At 46.3% G+C, this 15,669-nt stretch overlaps 1 protein-coding gene across 3 annotated transcripts; it reads left to right on the top strand.

Moving 5' to 3' along the window:
- The first annotated feature begins 2,072 nt into the window (after positions 1-2,072).
- Positions 2,073-15,122, top strand: ZBTB14 (zinc finger and BTB domain containing 14). 3 transcript variants are annotated; one of them, XM_066625166.1, is made up of 3 exons: positions 2,073-2,149; positions 6,884-6,963; positions 12,928-15,122. In XM_066625166.1, the coding sequence occupies exons 2-3, from the start codon at positions 6,961-6,963 to the stop codon at positions 14,269-14,271; spliced, it is 1,347 nt and encodes a 448-aa protein (XP_066481263.1). In that variant the 5' UTR covers positions 2,073-2,149; positions 6,884-6,960; the 3' UTR covers positions 14,272-15,122. The 3 variants fall into 3 exon arrangements, with proteins under 3 accessions (XP_066481263.1, XP_066481262.1, XP_066481264.1); XM_066625165.1 differs by lacking the exon at positions 2,073-2,149 and adding an exon at positions 2,278-2,586; XM_066625167.1 differs by lacking the exon at positions 2,073-2,149 and adding an exon at positions 3,150-3,238.
- The last annotated feature ends 547 nt before the right edge of the window (positions 15,123-15,669 follow it).

Raw genomic sequence — 15,669 nt, 5'->3', positions numbered from 1 at the left:
ATAGACTGTTTCCCAGGCAGCAAATCCCCCCTCTCCATGTCGCTGAAATGGTCCAATGGAAAGGCAGAGGCCAAAACAGTTGGTTCCAGTGGCATCGCAGGAGTTGCCAGAACGTGACTATGTTCAGCCATGAACTGCCTCAGGGACTCAGGTTCCAGATTTTGCCTCAAGGTTGACTCCTGAAGCCTTTTCCATAACTGGATGTAGCCACAAGGCAGTGGAGGTTTGGGATCAGAGTTTTCCTTCTCTCAGATGAGCTGCCTTCCCAGGCTGACGAGTTCCATCTACCTGGTGGCTGTTTAGTCACCTCTTAAGACAAGTACAGCCAAACTGAGGGCCTATTCTTATTCCCAGCCCCCAGGCATAAATCAAGATATTAACTACTATACTCTAGGGCGAACTGCATTGCTCACTAAAATGAGCAGTACCTCCTGAGGGCTGATTTGGTGTCACTTGAACTTGTTTTTGGATTAAAATTACCTTCAATGGTGCTTACTCCCAGGAAAGTGCGTCTAGGGTTGCAGCCTAGGAAAAGAAGCTAAACAGCCTTCTGTTCACATAAAAATAAAAATGTTTAATTTTTTTTTTTAGTACAGTGATTTTCAGCCTTTTCCGTCTCATAGCACACTGACAAGGTGCTAAAATGGTCAAGGCACACCATCTGTTTTTTGACCATTGACAAGGCACACCATGCCGTTGGTGGGGGCTCACATCCCCATTGGCCCTACTAATAAATGACCCTCCCCCCAACCCCCACGGCACACCTGGAGCCCATTCGCGGCACACCAGTGTGCCACAGCACAGAGGTTGAAAATGGCTGATAGATTAGCTGGGTGGCTCCCAGTTTTGTAAATACTGTGCATGGCAGCCATTTTCAACCGCCGTGCCATGGCACACTGGGAGTTTGGGAGAGGGTCATTCATCAGCAGGGCAATTGGGGGATGTGAGGCCCCCCATTGGCAGCACAGTTGCCAAAGCACTGATGGTGCGTCTTGAACACTTTAGTGCCTCACCAGTGTGCAGTGAGGGTGGAAGTCACTGGCACGTGGACACACGCAGACCCTCCTCGTGAGGAATTCACACTAGACCGTTGCTATCAGAGCTTTCAACAGCGCCCTTTCCTGTCCGCCTCTTCCCTCAGCCAGGAGCGCCCTCAGTACTGGCGCGAGGCTGCAGGGTGCGCGCAGCGAGCGCCCTGTCAGCTCAGGCGGCTGGAGCCCTAAGGCTCCTCCTCGCTGAGGGGAGAGGCGCTCCCTGGTGAGCGCGGGCGGGAAAGAGCGCTGGAGAGTGCAGGAGTCGGGGGGGATGAAGCTTTCTTTCCCCCCCCCGCTTCACCACCCGTTGTGCTCCTGAGGGAAGCAACGGCGCGCCCGCGCCCCCAACGAATGAAAACGGGGGGGCGAGAGAGAGACACACACACAAGGTTTCTCTTTATGGTATGGTGTGGGGTACTGTATTTCCTCGTCACATATTCGAATGCGAGACCCGTAACGGTTCTTTATTGAGTAACGGACAGTATTGATTTGGACGAAGGGGTGTCTGTGTGAGAAGAGTCCGTTCCCCTTTCTGGCGCGCGCACGAGCGAGTCGCAGCCAGCCCGCTGGGATCGCCCACACGCACACTGAGCCTGACGGGAGGAGGGAGGGAGGGAAACGGTCACGCGGACGCCCGCGCGAACCCTGCCGCAGTTCTAGAGCGCGTGAGGCCGCTCGGCCCGCCTCCGAGCGCGAGCCCGCTCAGATCGACAGATAACGAACACTCCCCCAACACACACACACAGCGACCCGCCTCCGAGCGCGAGCCCGGTCACCACACACACGACCTCTCCGAGCGCGAGCCCGCTCAGATAGACAAATAACGATCACTCCCGCCCACATACCCTCCCCTCCTCCGAACCCGTCTCCACAGCGACCGCCCTCTTCCCTGCGGGGGGCGCGCCCTGCTTGTATCGCGCATGCACGTTCCCGCCTCCGGCGCGCCGGGCGCGCCCCCAGCCAATGCTCGTGCAGGAAGGAGCGTTAACAGTCCAGAGAGACGCGCGCCATTTCCCTCACAACCCCCCCTCGCCGCCACCCCCCAAGCCTTCCTCCTCACAGCCAGCACTCCTTCCCTCCCCCCGCCCCCCGGGAGCCGTGGCACCCAACGGCAGGTAAGCGCGAGGGGCGGCGAGCGCGCGCTCGCCCGCGGCAAAGCTGCGGCGGAACCGGGGCGGGGAGGCGCACTCGGGAGGTTCCGCCGCGCGCCGCCCTTTGCAGGCGCCTCTGCGCGCGCCGCTCTTCTCGGGCCTAGCAGGCTGCCTCGCGCGGGGCGAGCGGCGCCGCCGCCGCGCCGCGCCACTCCCTCCTCCACCCCTCCTTCCCCTGCTCGGGCTGGCGGCGAGAGCGGCGCGGTCCCGCGGGCTCGCTCTGGAGGAGGCAGCGGCAGACCGTTCCGCGCCCGGGACTGCCGCGGCGCCCTCCGCCCGGCGGGCAAGCGCGAGGGAGGCCGAGGAGGAGCGGCGATGGCGGGGGGCGGGCGCCGCGGCGGGAGCCCGTCTTCTCTCCCGCGCGCGACAGAACGGAGGAGCGGCGCGTATCTGCGTGCGAGGTACGTTGTGCACTCCGCTCCGCGGCGGCCGCCTCCGCGGGGCACAGGCACGGAGAGGCCCGCGCGGGCACCAGCACGCATGCCCCGGCCGTGCACTCCCGCCTCTGCCGCACGGCTGCTTGCCTGCTGCTCGTTCCACGGGCGCGCACCGAAGGGATGCTCGTTCCTGCCCGCGCAGGGCCAGAAGCCTCGCCGCTCGCTTCTGCAGCGCCTGAGGTGGCGCGCTCAGCGCCCCCCCATCCAGCTCTGGAGGGCTCCGTTCAGCAACACTGCTTAGGATATTACAAAATAGAATACTTTTTTATCAAAAAAAACTTATGATATTAAAACAATAAAAAAGTAATTATGTTTTCGTGTAATTTGGATTTTTCACAATTCTAGAGTTTTTTCTAAGTCAAAGAATTGGTTGCTCTCAAACGCCATGAAAGCAAAAATCTTGTTTTGCAGCACAGTCCTCTGCCTGTCTACTCAGAAGCTCCATTGTGTTCAGTGGGGCTTCCTCCCAGGAAAGCGTATAGGATTGTAGCTGTGGAGCCGAATCCTAGGCATGCCTACTTGGAATAAGTCCCATTAGAGCCAATGAGGCTTCCTCCCAGGAAAGTGTGGATAGGATTGTAGTCATGGAGTCAATCCTATGCATGTCTGCTCAGAAGTAAGTCCCATTATAGCTAATCCAGGATTGTATGGATAGAATTGTAGCCTTAGGGCCCAATCCTATCCAATTTTCCAGGACCAGTGCAGCGGTGTCAGTGGGATGTATACTGCATCCTTTGATGGGAAGGCTGTCATAGAGGCCTTCTCAAGGTAAGGAAACATTTGCTCCCTTACCTCTGGTGCTCCATTGCGGCTGCACCAGTGCTGGAAGGTTGGATAGGATTGGGCCCTCAGTCAGAAGTAATGATCTTTTCCTAATGTTATTTTGGATTGTAGCCTTCATTGGACTGAATATATGCTTGCTCAATTACATATGTATTTGAAAACACTTTTAGACTATCTGCTCCATCAAAATGACCACCACAATAGTTTACAGCAATATAATGCAGCAAAAACATTATGAAAACACATTTTAAAAATTATTTACTGAGGCTTTCCTGACCAAATTCTATAGTTAAATAAATATTTATCAGGTTAAAAAACCAAGGTAAACTTAAAAACAGGAAGAAGAATTCTTGTTTTTAACTTGACCTTGGCTTTTTAACTAGATAAATGTTTATTTAATTACATTTTAAAACTAACCAAAATAATGCTAGTGAGCAGATAAAAAATATCAATAAGCAATAGAGCTAAAAAGACTCAGGAAAAGGTTGAACAAAATAGAAAAGTCTTCACTTTCCATTTGAAAATGAACCTCCAAGGGGAGGAAAATACATATAATTGAGTTAGGCTGCCACTGAGACCATAATCCTAAATTTGTTCATGTGGAAGAAAGTTCTATTGATTGCAACAGAATTTCCACATAAATATGTTTAGAACCACAATCTACAACTGAAAAATCATAGTCATTCATTATTTTAAATCCTTTCATAATATAATGTGGTGTTCTATTTAAGGTTGTATCTGTTTGCAGTATTTTCCAATATGTGATACATGTTTTTAAACCCTATGTGTAAATATGTGAGATTAGGCTGATTAATCTATTCTTTAACAATAGAGGTGGAGCTGATTTGACTCACCAGTGATACTAAGGTTCACCTCTTAATGCCTTGTAACAAAGAAAAAAGCATCAAAATGTAATTTCCTACCTTTGCGCTGTTAAATGATTATAATTTCATTCCACTAAATTCCATTATTCACCCCATCTAGTGGCTGAATGTGGCATAGCTTCCATACCAATGCATTCTGGGGTAACAATGGAGGAGCAAGAAACCTGGAAGTGGGTCTTCAAAGTTATTTTTCCACTGATTTGGTATCCACTGATTTTTTTTAATCCACTGAGAGTTACGGAACAGAACCCAAGTGGATAACGAGGCATGACCTATACATAGATCTAGCTTATCATTTTTTGGAATATATCAGTAAGGCAGTAAAACTCTTTATTATAATAATTTTGTTTAAGGGCAGTGGAATTTATGTCACTCTTTTGATATGAATCACTAGGTGGTTACGTGTTCTCTTTTAGATAAAATTCAGATTAAATCAAACCTTCAGAAATAATATCTACATACTTTTTTTGTATAGCCTGTTGCCTTGCTTTGGCAATAAGAAAAGGTTAGTATGATTCCATGTTGTTTTTAATTTCACATTTACTTAAACTAAAGCAGTGAAACTAGCAGTTCCCAAACTTTTTAGCACCATGACCCACCTCTTCTTCCACGGTGCGTCATGATGTGACCTGTAGTGCCACAGTGCCCTATTGGGAGCCCTTGGAGTCTGCTTCCAGGTTGCACCAGGCCAGCAACCCCCTCCAACTGGAAATTGCATCCACAAACCAGAAGTGACATCCAGTTGCTTCTGTGGGGAATTTTGGGGTCCACAGAGGTCAGTGGAGTGGGTCACTGGCCTGGTGCTCCCAAAACTGAGATTCCCAATAAGCCAATATGGGGATCATTGTGTTGCAGTCCACAGTTTGGGAAACGCTGAACTAAACAAGTATATATAATTTGCATACATGTTTTATGTTCTGAATCCATAATCCACAACTGTCATTCCTCTCCTCCTGAGTTGCTTCAATAGTCCAGGCAACAATCAAAGCCAGGTAAAGAATTTCTTCCAGTTTCAAATCCAGCATTATATCAACTGGCCTCTCATGCACTGTACTGGATAATTCTATATTATCCAAGATTCCCATCCCTAGTGACTGCAATAGAGAGAACTCCAGCAAGGTCAATATCGTGTGTGTGCACACATACATAGGCTTTAGTTCCTTTCTGAGATCAGTAGTTCAGTCTCTTTTTCTTTCCGCAATTGTTTGCATGATTACAATAAACATACATCAGATCTAACATGTATGTAAACGTATTTCTTATTTTGTTTTTTGAAGAGAGTACTGGACTGCACATCAGTGTAAGCAACTTGCTTCTGCTGAGACACAGCATCACCTACAGCAGCCACCAGAATTACAACATTATTCATAGGGGAAGATTTACCCAGGATATTTATTAGGATATTTATTTGGCAAAAAGTATGCCAGGACTACCAATGAGAGTGTGCAATAGAGCCACAGTAAATTAAATAATTCTTAAATTCTTAGAAACATAAAAGATGTAAAAAGATGTTCAAATGTTTGCATAAGCATTTCTGTATACTTAAGTTCTATTTGTAGGGCTTTGCACTAGTTAAAAATGCAAGTCAGAGAAATGGAATATAATAAAGGGTCCACACCATTGCAGTTTTACTAAGTTTTGTAACCTGACTTTTTTTAAATAGATACAAATGATTTACTGAATTAGAAGGATGTATTTTTAACAATCCTCATCGTTACATGGGCTACAATGCCATAACCTCCTCACACACAAAAACATGTACCTCTTGTCTTTCCCCAAGCCTCTATCAAGCCAGCTACTAGAAAATTTAAAGGGGTCTATGGCAACCAGAAGCTAGCAGACACTGACTCAGGGCCCAATCCTATCCAGTTTTCCAGTGCCGGTGCAGCTGTGCCAATGGGACGTGCACTGCATCCTGTGATGGGGAGGCAGTCACAGAGGCCTCCTCAAGGTATGGGAATGTTTGTTCCCTTACCTTGAGGTTGCATTGTGGCTGCACCGGTGCTGGAAAGTTGGATAGGATTGGGCCCTCAGTAGTTGTGGAGGGGCCTCATGTGAAAGTTAGTGGTGTGGTTGCTCACAGCATTACAAGAATCATGGTTAGCCATGTGGGGTGTGTGTGTTATAGTGGAGAGGGCTATACAGGAAGTATAGGTTATCGTTGCACACAGGATCCTCCATATCCTCCACACAGGATATGGCTTCTTGATTTTAATGAAGTTTCTGTATAGATACACTGAAGACCACATCTTTGTAAACAATAGTATAATTAGTTGTATTGTTAACAGTTTTGTGAAATGGCAAAAAAAAAAATTTATATTTGACCTTCATATGTGATAGAATTTTGTTAGGACTTTTTTCTACAAGTTTTCTTACTACAAGTTAACTTGAAATGCATCATTGAAAAGTCACTTTCTCTCAGACTCACCTACCTCACAGGGTTGTTGTGAGGAAAAAAGGAGGGGAACAGGTCTGTACACTGCCCTGAGCTCTTTGGAGAAAGGGCGGTATAAAAATGTGAAAAATAAATAAATAAAAGATATTGGTGAAGACGTAGTATGCCTTTAAAAACTCCTCATCGTTTTCTCTTTCAGGTTCAGGGCACCCAGGATAAGGGTTAATCTGCTATCAAAAATTTGTTCAATTATTAAGAAAAGAACCTTCATTGTTCATGGTACAGTCTCAGCATGTATTTTTTGCACGTATAATCTCTTTCAGTAAATTATTTTAGGTAATTGCATGTGAAGTTTTAGAGATATATTGTGGCAAAGGGAGGATAGAGTTTCTGTTTCTCTTGTGTCCATTTCTGCCCCCTCAATGTCTTCCTTTTCTTGAGGATCAGTTCCAGATTTGAGGGGGCTCTGGGCATAGTAACTCAAGGTGAACCCCAGTGATGTTCAGAACTCCAGCCAGCCTGGAAAAGGAGCCTTGTGGTAATGTTTGGGGCTTGAAGAGGGCACCTTTTTTTTTCTTTCCCACCCTCCCTTTGCAAAAGGCTTCAGAATGTTAACTGTCTGCCTGCCTCAAATCCGCTATAATATGCATATATACATCCCCCTTTTCATTACTTTACTTTGCTCTCTTCTAGACCTCTGCAAGTTGGTAGGAGCTCCAATATGCCAGTTCCTTTTATTTTCCCTTTTTCTCCCAACATTCCTTCAACATTACATGGCTCCTATCCACAATAGATTGAACCAATAGATTCTCATAGTGTGCCTGGTTTCTGATGCCTTAAACCTTCACTTTTTTTTCCTCTAGTGGGCAGAAAAAAGTGAAAAAGAACCGCCCATAAAAAATAGAGAAATCCAGGATTTGAAGCATAGCTGTGACTGCCAACAGCATGTGTCTCTCCAACAACCTCCTTTTGTGTCTTTTGTGTTCAGTGTGAACCTGGAAGTTTGTTTACAAAATATTACAATGAATGGCTAGTATTTTTGTCACATTAAGCTCTCAATGTACCATAAATACTGAATGTTCTTACGGTACATAACAACATAAGAACAGCCCCACTGGATCAGGCCATAGGCCCATCTAGTCCAGCTTCCTGTATCTCACAGTGGCCCACCAAATGCCCCAGGGAGCACACCAGATAACAAGAGCCCTGCATCCTGGTGCCCTCCCTTGCATCTGGCATTCTGACATAGCCCATTTCTAAAATCAGGAGGTTGTACATGCACATCATGGCTTGTAACCCATAATGGATTTTTCCTCCAGAAACTTGTCCAATCCCCTTTTAAAGGCGTCCAGGCCAGACGCCATCACCACATCCTGTGGCAAGGAGTTCCACAGACCAACCACACGCTGAGTAAAGAAATATTTTCTTTTGTCTGTTCTAACTCTCCCAACACTCAATTTTAGTGGATGTCCCCTGGTTCTGGTGTTATGTGAGAGTGTAAAGAGCATCTCTCTATCCACTCTGTCTATCCCCTGCATAATTTTGTATGTCTCAATCATGTCCCCCTCAGGTGCCTCTTCTAGGCTGAAGAGGCCCAAAAGCCATAGCCTTTCCTCATAAGGAAGGTGCCCCAGCCCAGTAATCATCTTAGTCGCTCTCTTTTGCACCTTTTCCATTTCCGCTATGTCTTTTTTGAGATGCAGCGACCAGAACTGGACACAATACTCCAGGTGTGGCCTTACCATAGATTTGTACAACGGCATTATAATATTAGCCGTTTTGTTCTCAATACCTTTTCTAATGACCCCAAGCATAGAATTGGCCTTCTTTACTGCCACTGCACATTGAGTCGACACTTTCATCGACCTGTCCACCACCACCACCCCAAGATCTCTCTCCTGATCTGTCACAGACTGCTCAGAACCCATTAGCCTTTAACCAATTAGCCCATTAGCAGTATCTGCCCGCTGTCTTCTGCCATGTCTCCTTTTATCTCCCCTTTCCTTCCCTCACCATCCAGAGGGCCAACCGCTTCTCTGGTGGGTTTCCTGCTTCTAACATATTTGAAGAAGCTTTTATTATTCCCCTTAATGTTGCTGGCCATGCGTTCCTCATAGTCTCTCTTGGCCTCCCATATCACCTTCTTACATTTCTTTTGTCACAGTTTATGTTCCTTTTTATTCTCCTCATTAGGGCAAGACTTCCATTTACGGAAGGAAGCTTTCTTGCGCTTTACGGCCTCTAACTTGGCTCGTTAGCCATGCGGGCACCCTCCTGGATTTAGTGGAACCCTTCTTTCTTTGTGGTATACACCACTGCTGGGCCTCTATTACTGTTGTTTTAAGCAGCCTCCGTGCACTCTGGAGAGATTGAACTCTTTTTACCTTCCCTTTCAACCTCCTTCTAACCAGCCTCCTCATTTGAGAGAATTTTGCCCGTCAGAAGTCAAGGGTTTTTGTGAGATTTGCCCGGTATTCTTTCCCTGACGTGCACGTCGAAACAGATCGCAGCATGATCGCTGTTCCCCAATGGCTCCATAACATTGACATCTCTAACCAGGTCCTGTGTACTGCACAATATTAAATCCAGAGTCACCTGTCCTCTGGTGGGCTCCATGACTAGCTGCTCTAAGGCACAGTCATTTAGCATGCCAAGGAATCCGGTCTCCTTTTCGTGTCCAGAACACAAATTGACCAGTCAATATGAGGATAATTGAAGTCCCCCATGATTACAACCCTGTTCCTCCTTGTCACCTCCCTGATCTGTTTCCTCATTTCAAGGTCCCCATCAGATTTCTGGTCTGGAGGACGATAGCACGCCCCCAGTATTACATAGATCCACAAGCCTGGCAATTTAACCCACAGTGATTCTATGGTGGAGTTGGACCTGCCTTCAATCTCTACTTTGCTGGATTCTATCCCTTCCTTAACATAAACGGCCACCCCACCTCCAACACGCCCCTGCCTGTCCCTCCTGTAGAGTTTATAGCCTGGGATTGCAGTATCCCACTGATTCTCTGCATTCCACCAGGTTTCCGTTATGCCCACTATCTCAATGTTTTTCCTAGTCACCAGACATTCCAGTTCTCCCATCTTTGCTCTGAGACTTTGGGCATTCACATAAAAAAATTTGTACACGAAATGCCCCAGGACGGGCTGCTTATTCGCTCCTTTGTCCCCGCATCATCTCACTGTGCCAAACCATCTATCACATCCCATCATGCTACCATTCCCAATTTCTTCTCCTACTCTGCCTTTGTCTTGTTGTTCTCTAACCTCCCCATCCTCGTCCCATAGGGATGAGGAGTCCCGAACCGGATGCCCCTCGGCTCCTGTCGGCCTTCCCCCAGGGATCAGTTTAAAAGCTGCTCTGCCACCTTTTTAATGTTACGCGCCAGCAGTCTGGTTCCATTCTGGTTCAAGTGAAGCCCGTCCCTCTTGTACAGGCCCCGCTTGTCCCAAAACGTTCCTCAGTGCCTAACGAATCTAAACCCCTCCTCCCTATACCACCGTCTCATCCACACATTCAGACCCCTGATCTCTGCCTGCCTAGCTGGCCCTGCGCGTGGAACAGGTAGCACTTCAGAGAACGCTACTTTTGAGGTCCTGGCTTTCAGCTTCCTACCTAAAAGCCTAAATTTGGCCTCCAGGACCTCCCAGCTACATTTGCGCACGTCGTTGGTGCTGACATGCACCACAACCGCTACCTCCTCCCCAGCACTGTCTACCAGCCTGTCTAGATGAGAAGTGATGTCTGCAACCTTCGCACCAGGCAGGCAAGTCGCCATGCGGTCCTCACATCTGTCGCAAACCCCCCTCTCTATGTTTCTAATAATCGAATCCCCCACTACAAGAAACCCCCGACCCCCCCCTCCCGCTGAGGAGTATCCTGAGTGCATTCAGATACGGGCCCGTCCCCTGGAGAAGGGGTCCCCCCTAGGGAATTGTTTCCCTCCTCTCCAGGATGACGTCCTCCAGCCCCGAGACTTCCCACCCAGGCAGCTGAGGAGCTGCATGCCTGAGGCTGGGACGAAGCCTGATCGTCCCTGGAAGTCTCCCCACGGCCCTTCTCTGCCTGCCTCTGCTTCTCCATGTCAGCCACCAAGGCTTCAAGGGAGCGGACGTGTTCCCTGAGACCCTGGAGCTCCTTGCACCGAGGACACACCCATGACTTATGCCCCAGAGGCAAATAGTCATACATGTGGCACTCAGTGCAGAACACTGGATAGCCCCCACCCTGCAGCTGGCTGTCTGACTGCATAGCTTTTTTGTTGTTTTTATTTAGGGGTACTTTAAAAACCCTACACTGGTTTGCTGCCCTCTTCTCAAGGACAAGGAAGGGCAGTATCTGGAGCCCTGGCCTCCTCGCCCTGCTGCTGAGCTCGCCCAGATGCTAAACTTGCAGTGTCTTACCTGGCACTTAGCTCCCAGAGGCACTGGGTGTCCCAGAAGGCACACACTCCTGCAGAGAGGCTCACGTAGTGGCAGGCCCTAGCTTTATGCCCCTAGCTAGCTCCTTCTCCCCCCCTCCTTGCTGATTGAAAGGTGGGCTGGTTTTCCCAGGTGTGATTACAGAAGCACAGGAAGACAAAAGGCTGCTGATGGGCTTAATCCACTCTGCAGGCCCCTGAATGGGTTGTTGGATTAGCCTAATGGGGCTCTTATCACCTCCTAAAGGTGGTGATGCTAAAATTGCTGAAATGGACTATGCTAGATTGCTTGGGTGGTTGGGAACTGGCCCTTCCTAGGTTCTTACCCTCCTGGTTCTGTTCTCAGGCTGAGCTGTTTTTTGTAACCTCAAGCTAGTTTTTATTTGAGTTTGTGTGTTTAATTATTTATTGCTCTCACCTGGATCCTGTGTCCCAATTTACTGAACTGTTTAGGTTATGTTCTAACTTAGATTAAGTTTAACTTGGGTTAAGTATAGGGTTTATTTAAAACAAAGTAGAAAAACTTGCTTTCCACTTTCTCCTGCTCTTATTTATTTATTTTCCCAAGTGCCTAACCCTTGGGCTCTTACTCATGAGTAGGACTGTGTTCCTGCTCAGAATAGACCTATGTACACACCTATGTATTTATTTTTATTGCCCTCACCTAGCTCCTATTCCCCCCCTCGCTGGACCTTAGATTCCCTCCCTTAGGTTAGATTAGGTGCTCCCTTAGGTGCAGCTAAATTTCAATGTTGTTTTAAGGTTGGTTTAAAGTTAAAGTTAGAAGACAAGGAGTTTGAAAGACAAAGAATTAGAAAGAGTACACTTACCTTCTCCTTCTCGTTGTCCTCTTCTCCTCCAAAACTCAGAGGTCCACTTGCCTTCTCCTCGCCCAGATGCTAAACTCGCGGTGCCTTACCTGGCACTTAGCTCCCAGAGGCACTTGGGGTCCCAGAGGCCACGCACTCCTGCAGAGAGGCTCACGCGGTGGCAGGCCCTAGCTTTATGCCTAGCTTTATGCCCCTAGCCCCTAGCTAGCTCCTCCTCCTCCCTCCCTCCCTCAGACGGTCATTTCTGAGGCTTTGCAGTTTTTTCTTTGAATTTACAATCTCATATAGTTGTGCGCAGCTTAACGGCAGGGATGTGGACTGGCATCCCTGTTGTCAAGCAGGGCTTGTTACTATGCAAAGCCTCCAAAGGTGAGGGGAAGCTCACCCTTGCTTCCAGAGGCTTTTCTGAGCCTTCCAGAGGCCGCATGCGTCCATGCACTGCCACTGCAAAGTTCAGAATGCCGGAATTGCGCAAGAGACGCAACTTCCGGTTTCCTCCTGGAAACCAGAAATTGTGTCTCTTGCAAGATAGTGGCATTATGAGCGTTGTAGAGGTCGCATGTGGGTGTGTGCTGCCTCTGGGAGGATCAAAAAAGCCTCCAGAGGCAAGGGGAGTGAAGCTCCTCTCAGCTTGGGAGGTGTGACCTCCTGACCAACAGCAGCCGTTGCATATGTGACCTGCCGCTGGCTGAAAGTTCATTAAGGGGTGCACACTTGTATACTTCCATCCCTCAGATATTTAGAAACTTCTTTTTGGGTGACCTCATTTGGTTTTCACACTGATAAGTAGTTGAATACCCAAGTTTATTGTTAGGAAAAAATGAAAGGTAGATCAGTTTGGAGTCTGCTAAAAAGGATGTTAATGGAGTTGAAGACAGGTTCCAGAAAATTAAACTTTAAATTTAAATGTAATATGACTTTTCTTAAAATGTCTTTGTTTTTTCAGCGTAACTTGTAAACAAAATTTTTGTCATTTTTTTACAGGAGTTTTTCATCAGTATGTCTGAAACCATTAAATATAATGACGACGATCACAAAACTGTGTTTCTGAAAACATTAAATGAGCAACGGTTGGAAGGAGAATTTTGCGACATAGCTATTGTTGTGGAAGACGTGAAATTCAGGGCCCATCGATGTGTGCTAGCAGCTTGTAGTACCTACTTTAAAAAGCTTTTCAAAAAACTGGAAGTTGATAGTTCATCAGTGATAGAGATAGATTTCCTTCGTTCTGATATATTTGAGGAAGTGCTAAACTATATGTACACAGCCAAAATTTCTGTTAAGAAAGAAGACGTAAATTTAATGATGTCCTCCGGTCAGATTCTTGGCATTAGATTTTTGGATAAACTCTGTTCTCAAAAACGTGATGTTTCAAGTCCAGAAGACAATTCACAATCAAAAAATAAGTATTGTCTTAAAATAAATCGATCAATTGGTGAGTCAAATGATAACCAAGATGATGAGGTGGAGGAAATTGGTGATCATGATGATAGTCCATCAGATATGACAATGGAAGGAACCCCTCCAAGTCAAGAAGATGGCAAATCACCAACTGCTACTTTAAGAGTTCAAGAAGCAATTCTGAAAGAGTTGGGGAGTGAAGAGGTTCGAAAGGTAAACTGTTATGGTCAGGATGTAGAATCCATAGAAACTGCTGAAACAAAAGAGTTAGGATCGCAAACTCCTCAAGCTTTAGCATTTAATGATGGCATAAGTGAAGTCAAGGATGAACAGACACCAGCATGGACCACAGCAACTGGTGACATGAAATTTGAGTATTTACTTTATGGACACAGAGAGCAGATTGCATGTCAGGCATGTGGTAAAACATTTTCTGATGAGGCACGCTTGAGAAAACATGAAAAGCTTCATACTGCTGATAGACCCTTTGTTTGTGAAATGTGCACAAAAGGCTTTACTACTCAAGCACATTTGAAAGAGCACCTAAAGATTCACACAGGTTACAAACCCTATAGCTGTGAAGTATGTGGAAAGTCTTTTATTCGTGCTCCAGACCTAAAGAAGCATGAGAGAGTTCACAGTAATGAAAGACCATTTGCATGTCACATGTGTGACAAAGCTTTCAAACACAAGTCCCACCTGAAAGATCACGAAAGAAGACACAGAGGGGAAAAGCCCTTTGTCTGCAGCTCATGTACTAAAGCATTTGCCAAAGCATCTGATTTAAAAAGGCATGAGAACAATATGCACAGTGAGAGGAAACAGGTAACCACAACCAGTGCTCTCCAAAGTGAAACAGAGCAGTTACAGGCAGCAGCTATGGCTGCTGAGGCAGAACAGCAACTTGAAACCATAGCTTGTAGTTAAAGACAAAAGTGGCAGAATGTTGACAAATACTTGGTCTCTCAAACTCACTGTTGACAGAAACATTTTTAAAGGGATTTAGGTAGCATGAAATATGGTTTCAATATGAACAAAAATCACTCTATGACATTAGACATGGGTTAAGACCTTGAATTAGGCAAAATCCAATTTGATATAAATAATGAGATTCAAGCCAGTATTTTACTCCTCAAAACTCTGGGTTTCAGTGCATGTTTCGTCCCATTGGAGTAAACTCTGCATGTGGAATGGAAGGCCATACACTCGAACGCACAGTGAAATTAAGCTGAAATATTTGAACTTCTGTCCCTTCAGTTCTTTTGGTATTGAGTATATTTTCTGTGAACTAGGAAACGTTACCTTAAGGTTATTGGTTCAGTGAGAAGTGACAAAATGATGCTGAGTGAAAAATGGGGGAGGGAGGGAGTGAAGGAAGGAAAATGGTCTCTCATACTCCCAGTAGGGATTCATTAGATTGCCATCATTGTGTGGAAATAAGCCTCATCGGTCTTAATAGTACTGAGTTCCACGTAAGTATGATGAAATCATACTAGTTCCAAGTTCTGTGGTTTCATTGTCCTCCAGTTTGTGCTGTTAGTGCATTTTGAACACCATGAATTAATTGCTACAACTGATTTTTTAACACTGAGATGAAACAGGTACAAGAATCAATTTGAAGAATAAAATAAGGTTTTAAGTGACAGCCTTTTAATCAAAAACCCTTAAAGATGTACTGATTTCTGTATTTTATTTAATAGCCCTTTGAAGTTGTTTAGTTTGAGTATGATCTACTGTGAATGTCAGTGCAATTTATGAATGCAACTGTGTGGACAACTAAACAGAGAGCTACCTTTTTTTTCCATAGGCCCAAATCCTAACCAACTTTCCCACACTGACACAGCTTTGCCAATGGGGCGTGTGCTGCATCTTGCATCTTGGGTGGCAGACCTCCTCAAGGTCAAATAAGGGAGTGTTTGTTCCCTTACCTCAGAGCTGCACTGCACTTACCTCAGTGCTGGGAAGTTGGTTAGTCTGGCTGGTGAGTTGGTATATCCTGAGATTCCTTTACTTTGTCCCAATAAATAAATGTTAAGGCTATGATCCTATGCAAAATGCCTGGGGAGCAAGCAAGTTCTGTTGTACAGGTGTGTGCTGATATCTGTGGGAATTTCGTTCTGGAACCCCCTCCCCGGCAGTCAACTGAAACCACAGATTCCAGGTGAATGCTCCCCCACTCTCCAGTGGGTTGTCTGAGCCCAGAAGAAGCAGCAGGCATCTGTCTGTGACCTCTACCTGAGCCTAACGGTAAAAAAAATCTACTTCCAGTTTCTCTGTGAAACCAAAAGTGATGTTTTTAATGCCTTATAATACATTAAAAGCAGA

This window comes from Tiliqua scincoides, chromosome 4 (assembly GCF_035046505.1).
Source record: "Tiliqua scincoides isolate rTilSci1 chromosome 4, rTilSci1.hap2, whole genome shotgun sequence".
In the NCBI taxonomy this organism is placed as follows: domain Eukaryota; kingdom Metazoa; phylum Chordata; class Lepidosauria; order Squamata; family Scincidae; genus Tiliqua; species Tiliqua scincoides.
This window is presented reverse-complemented; position numbering and strand designations above follow the sequence as displayed.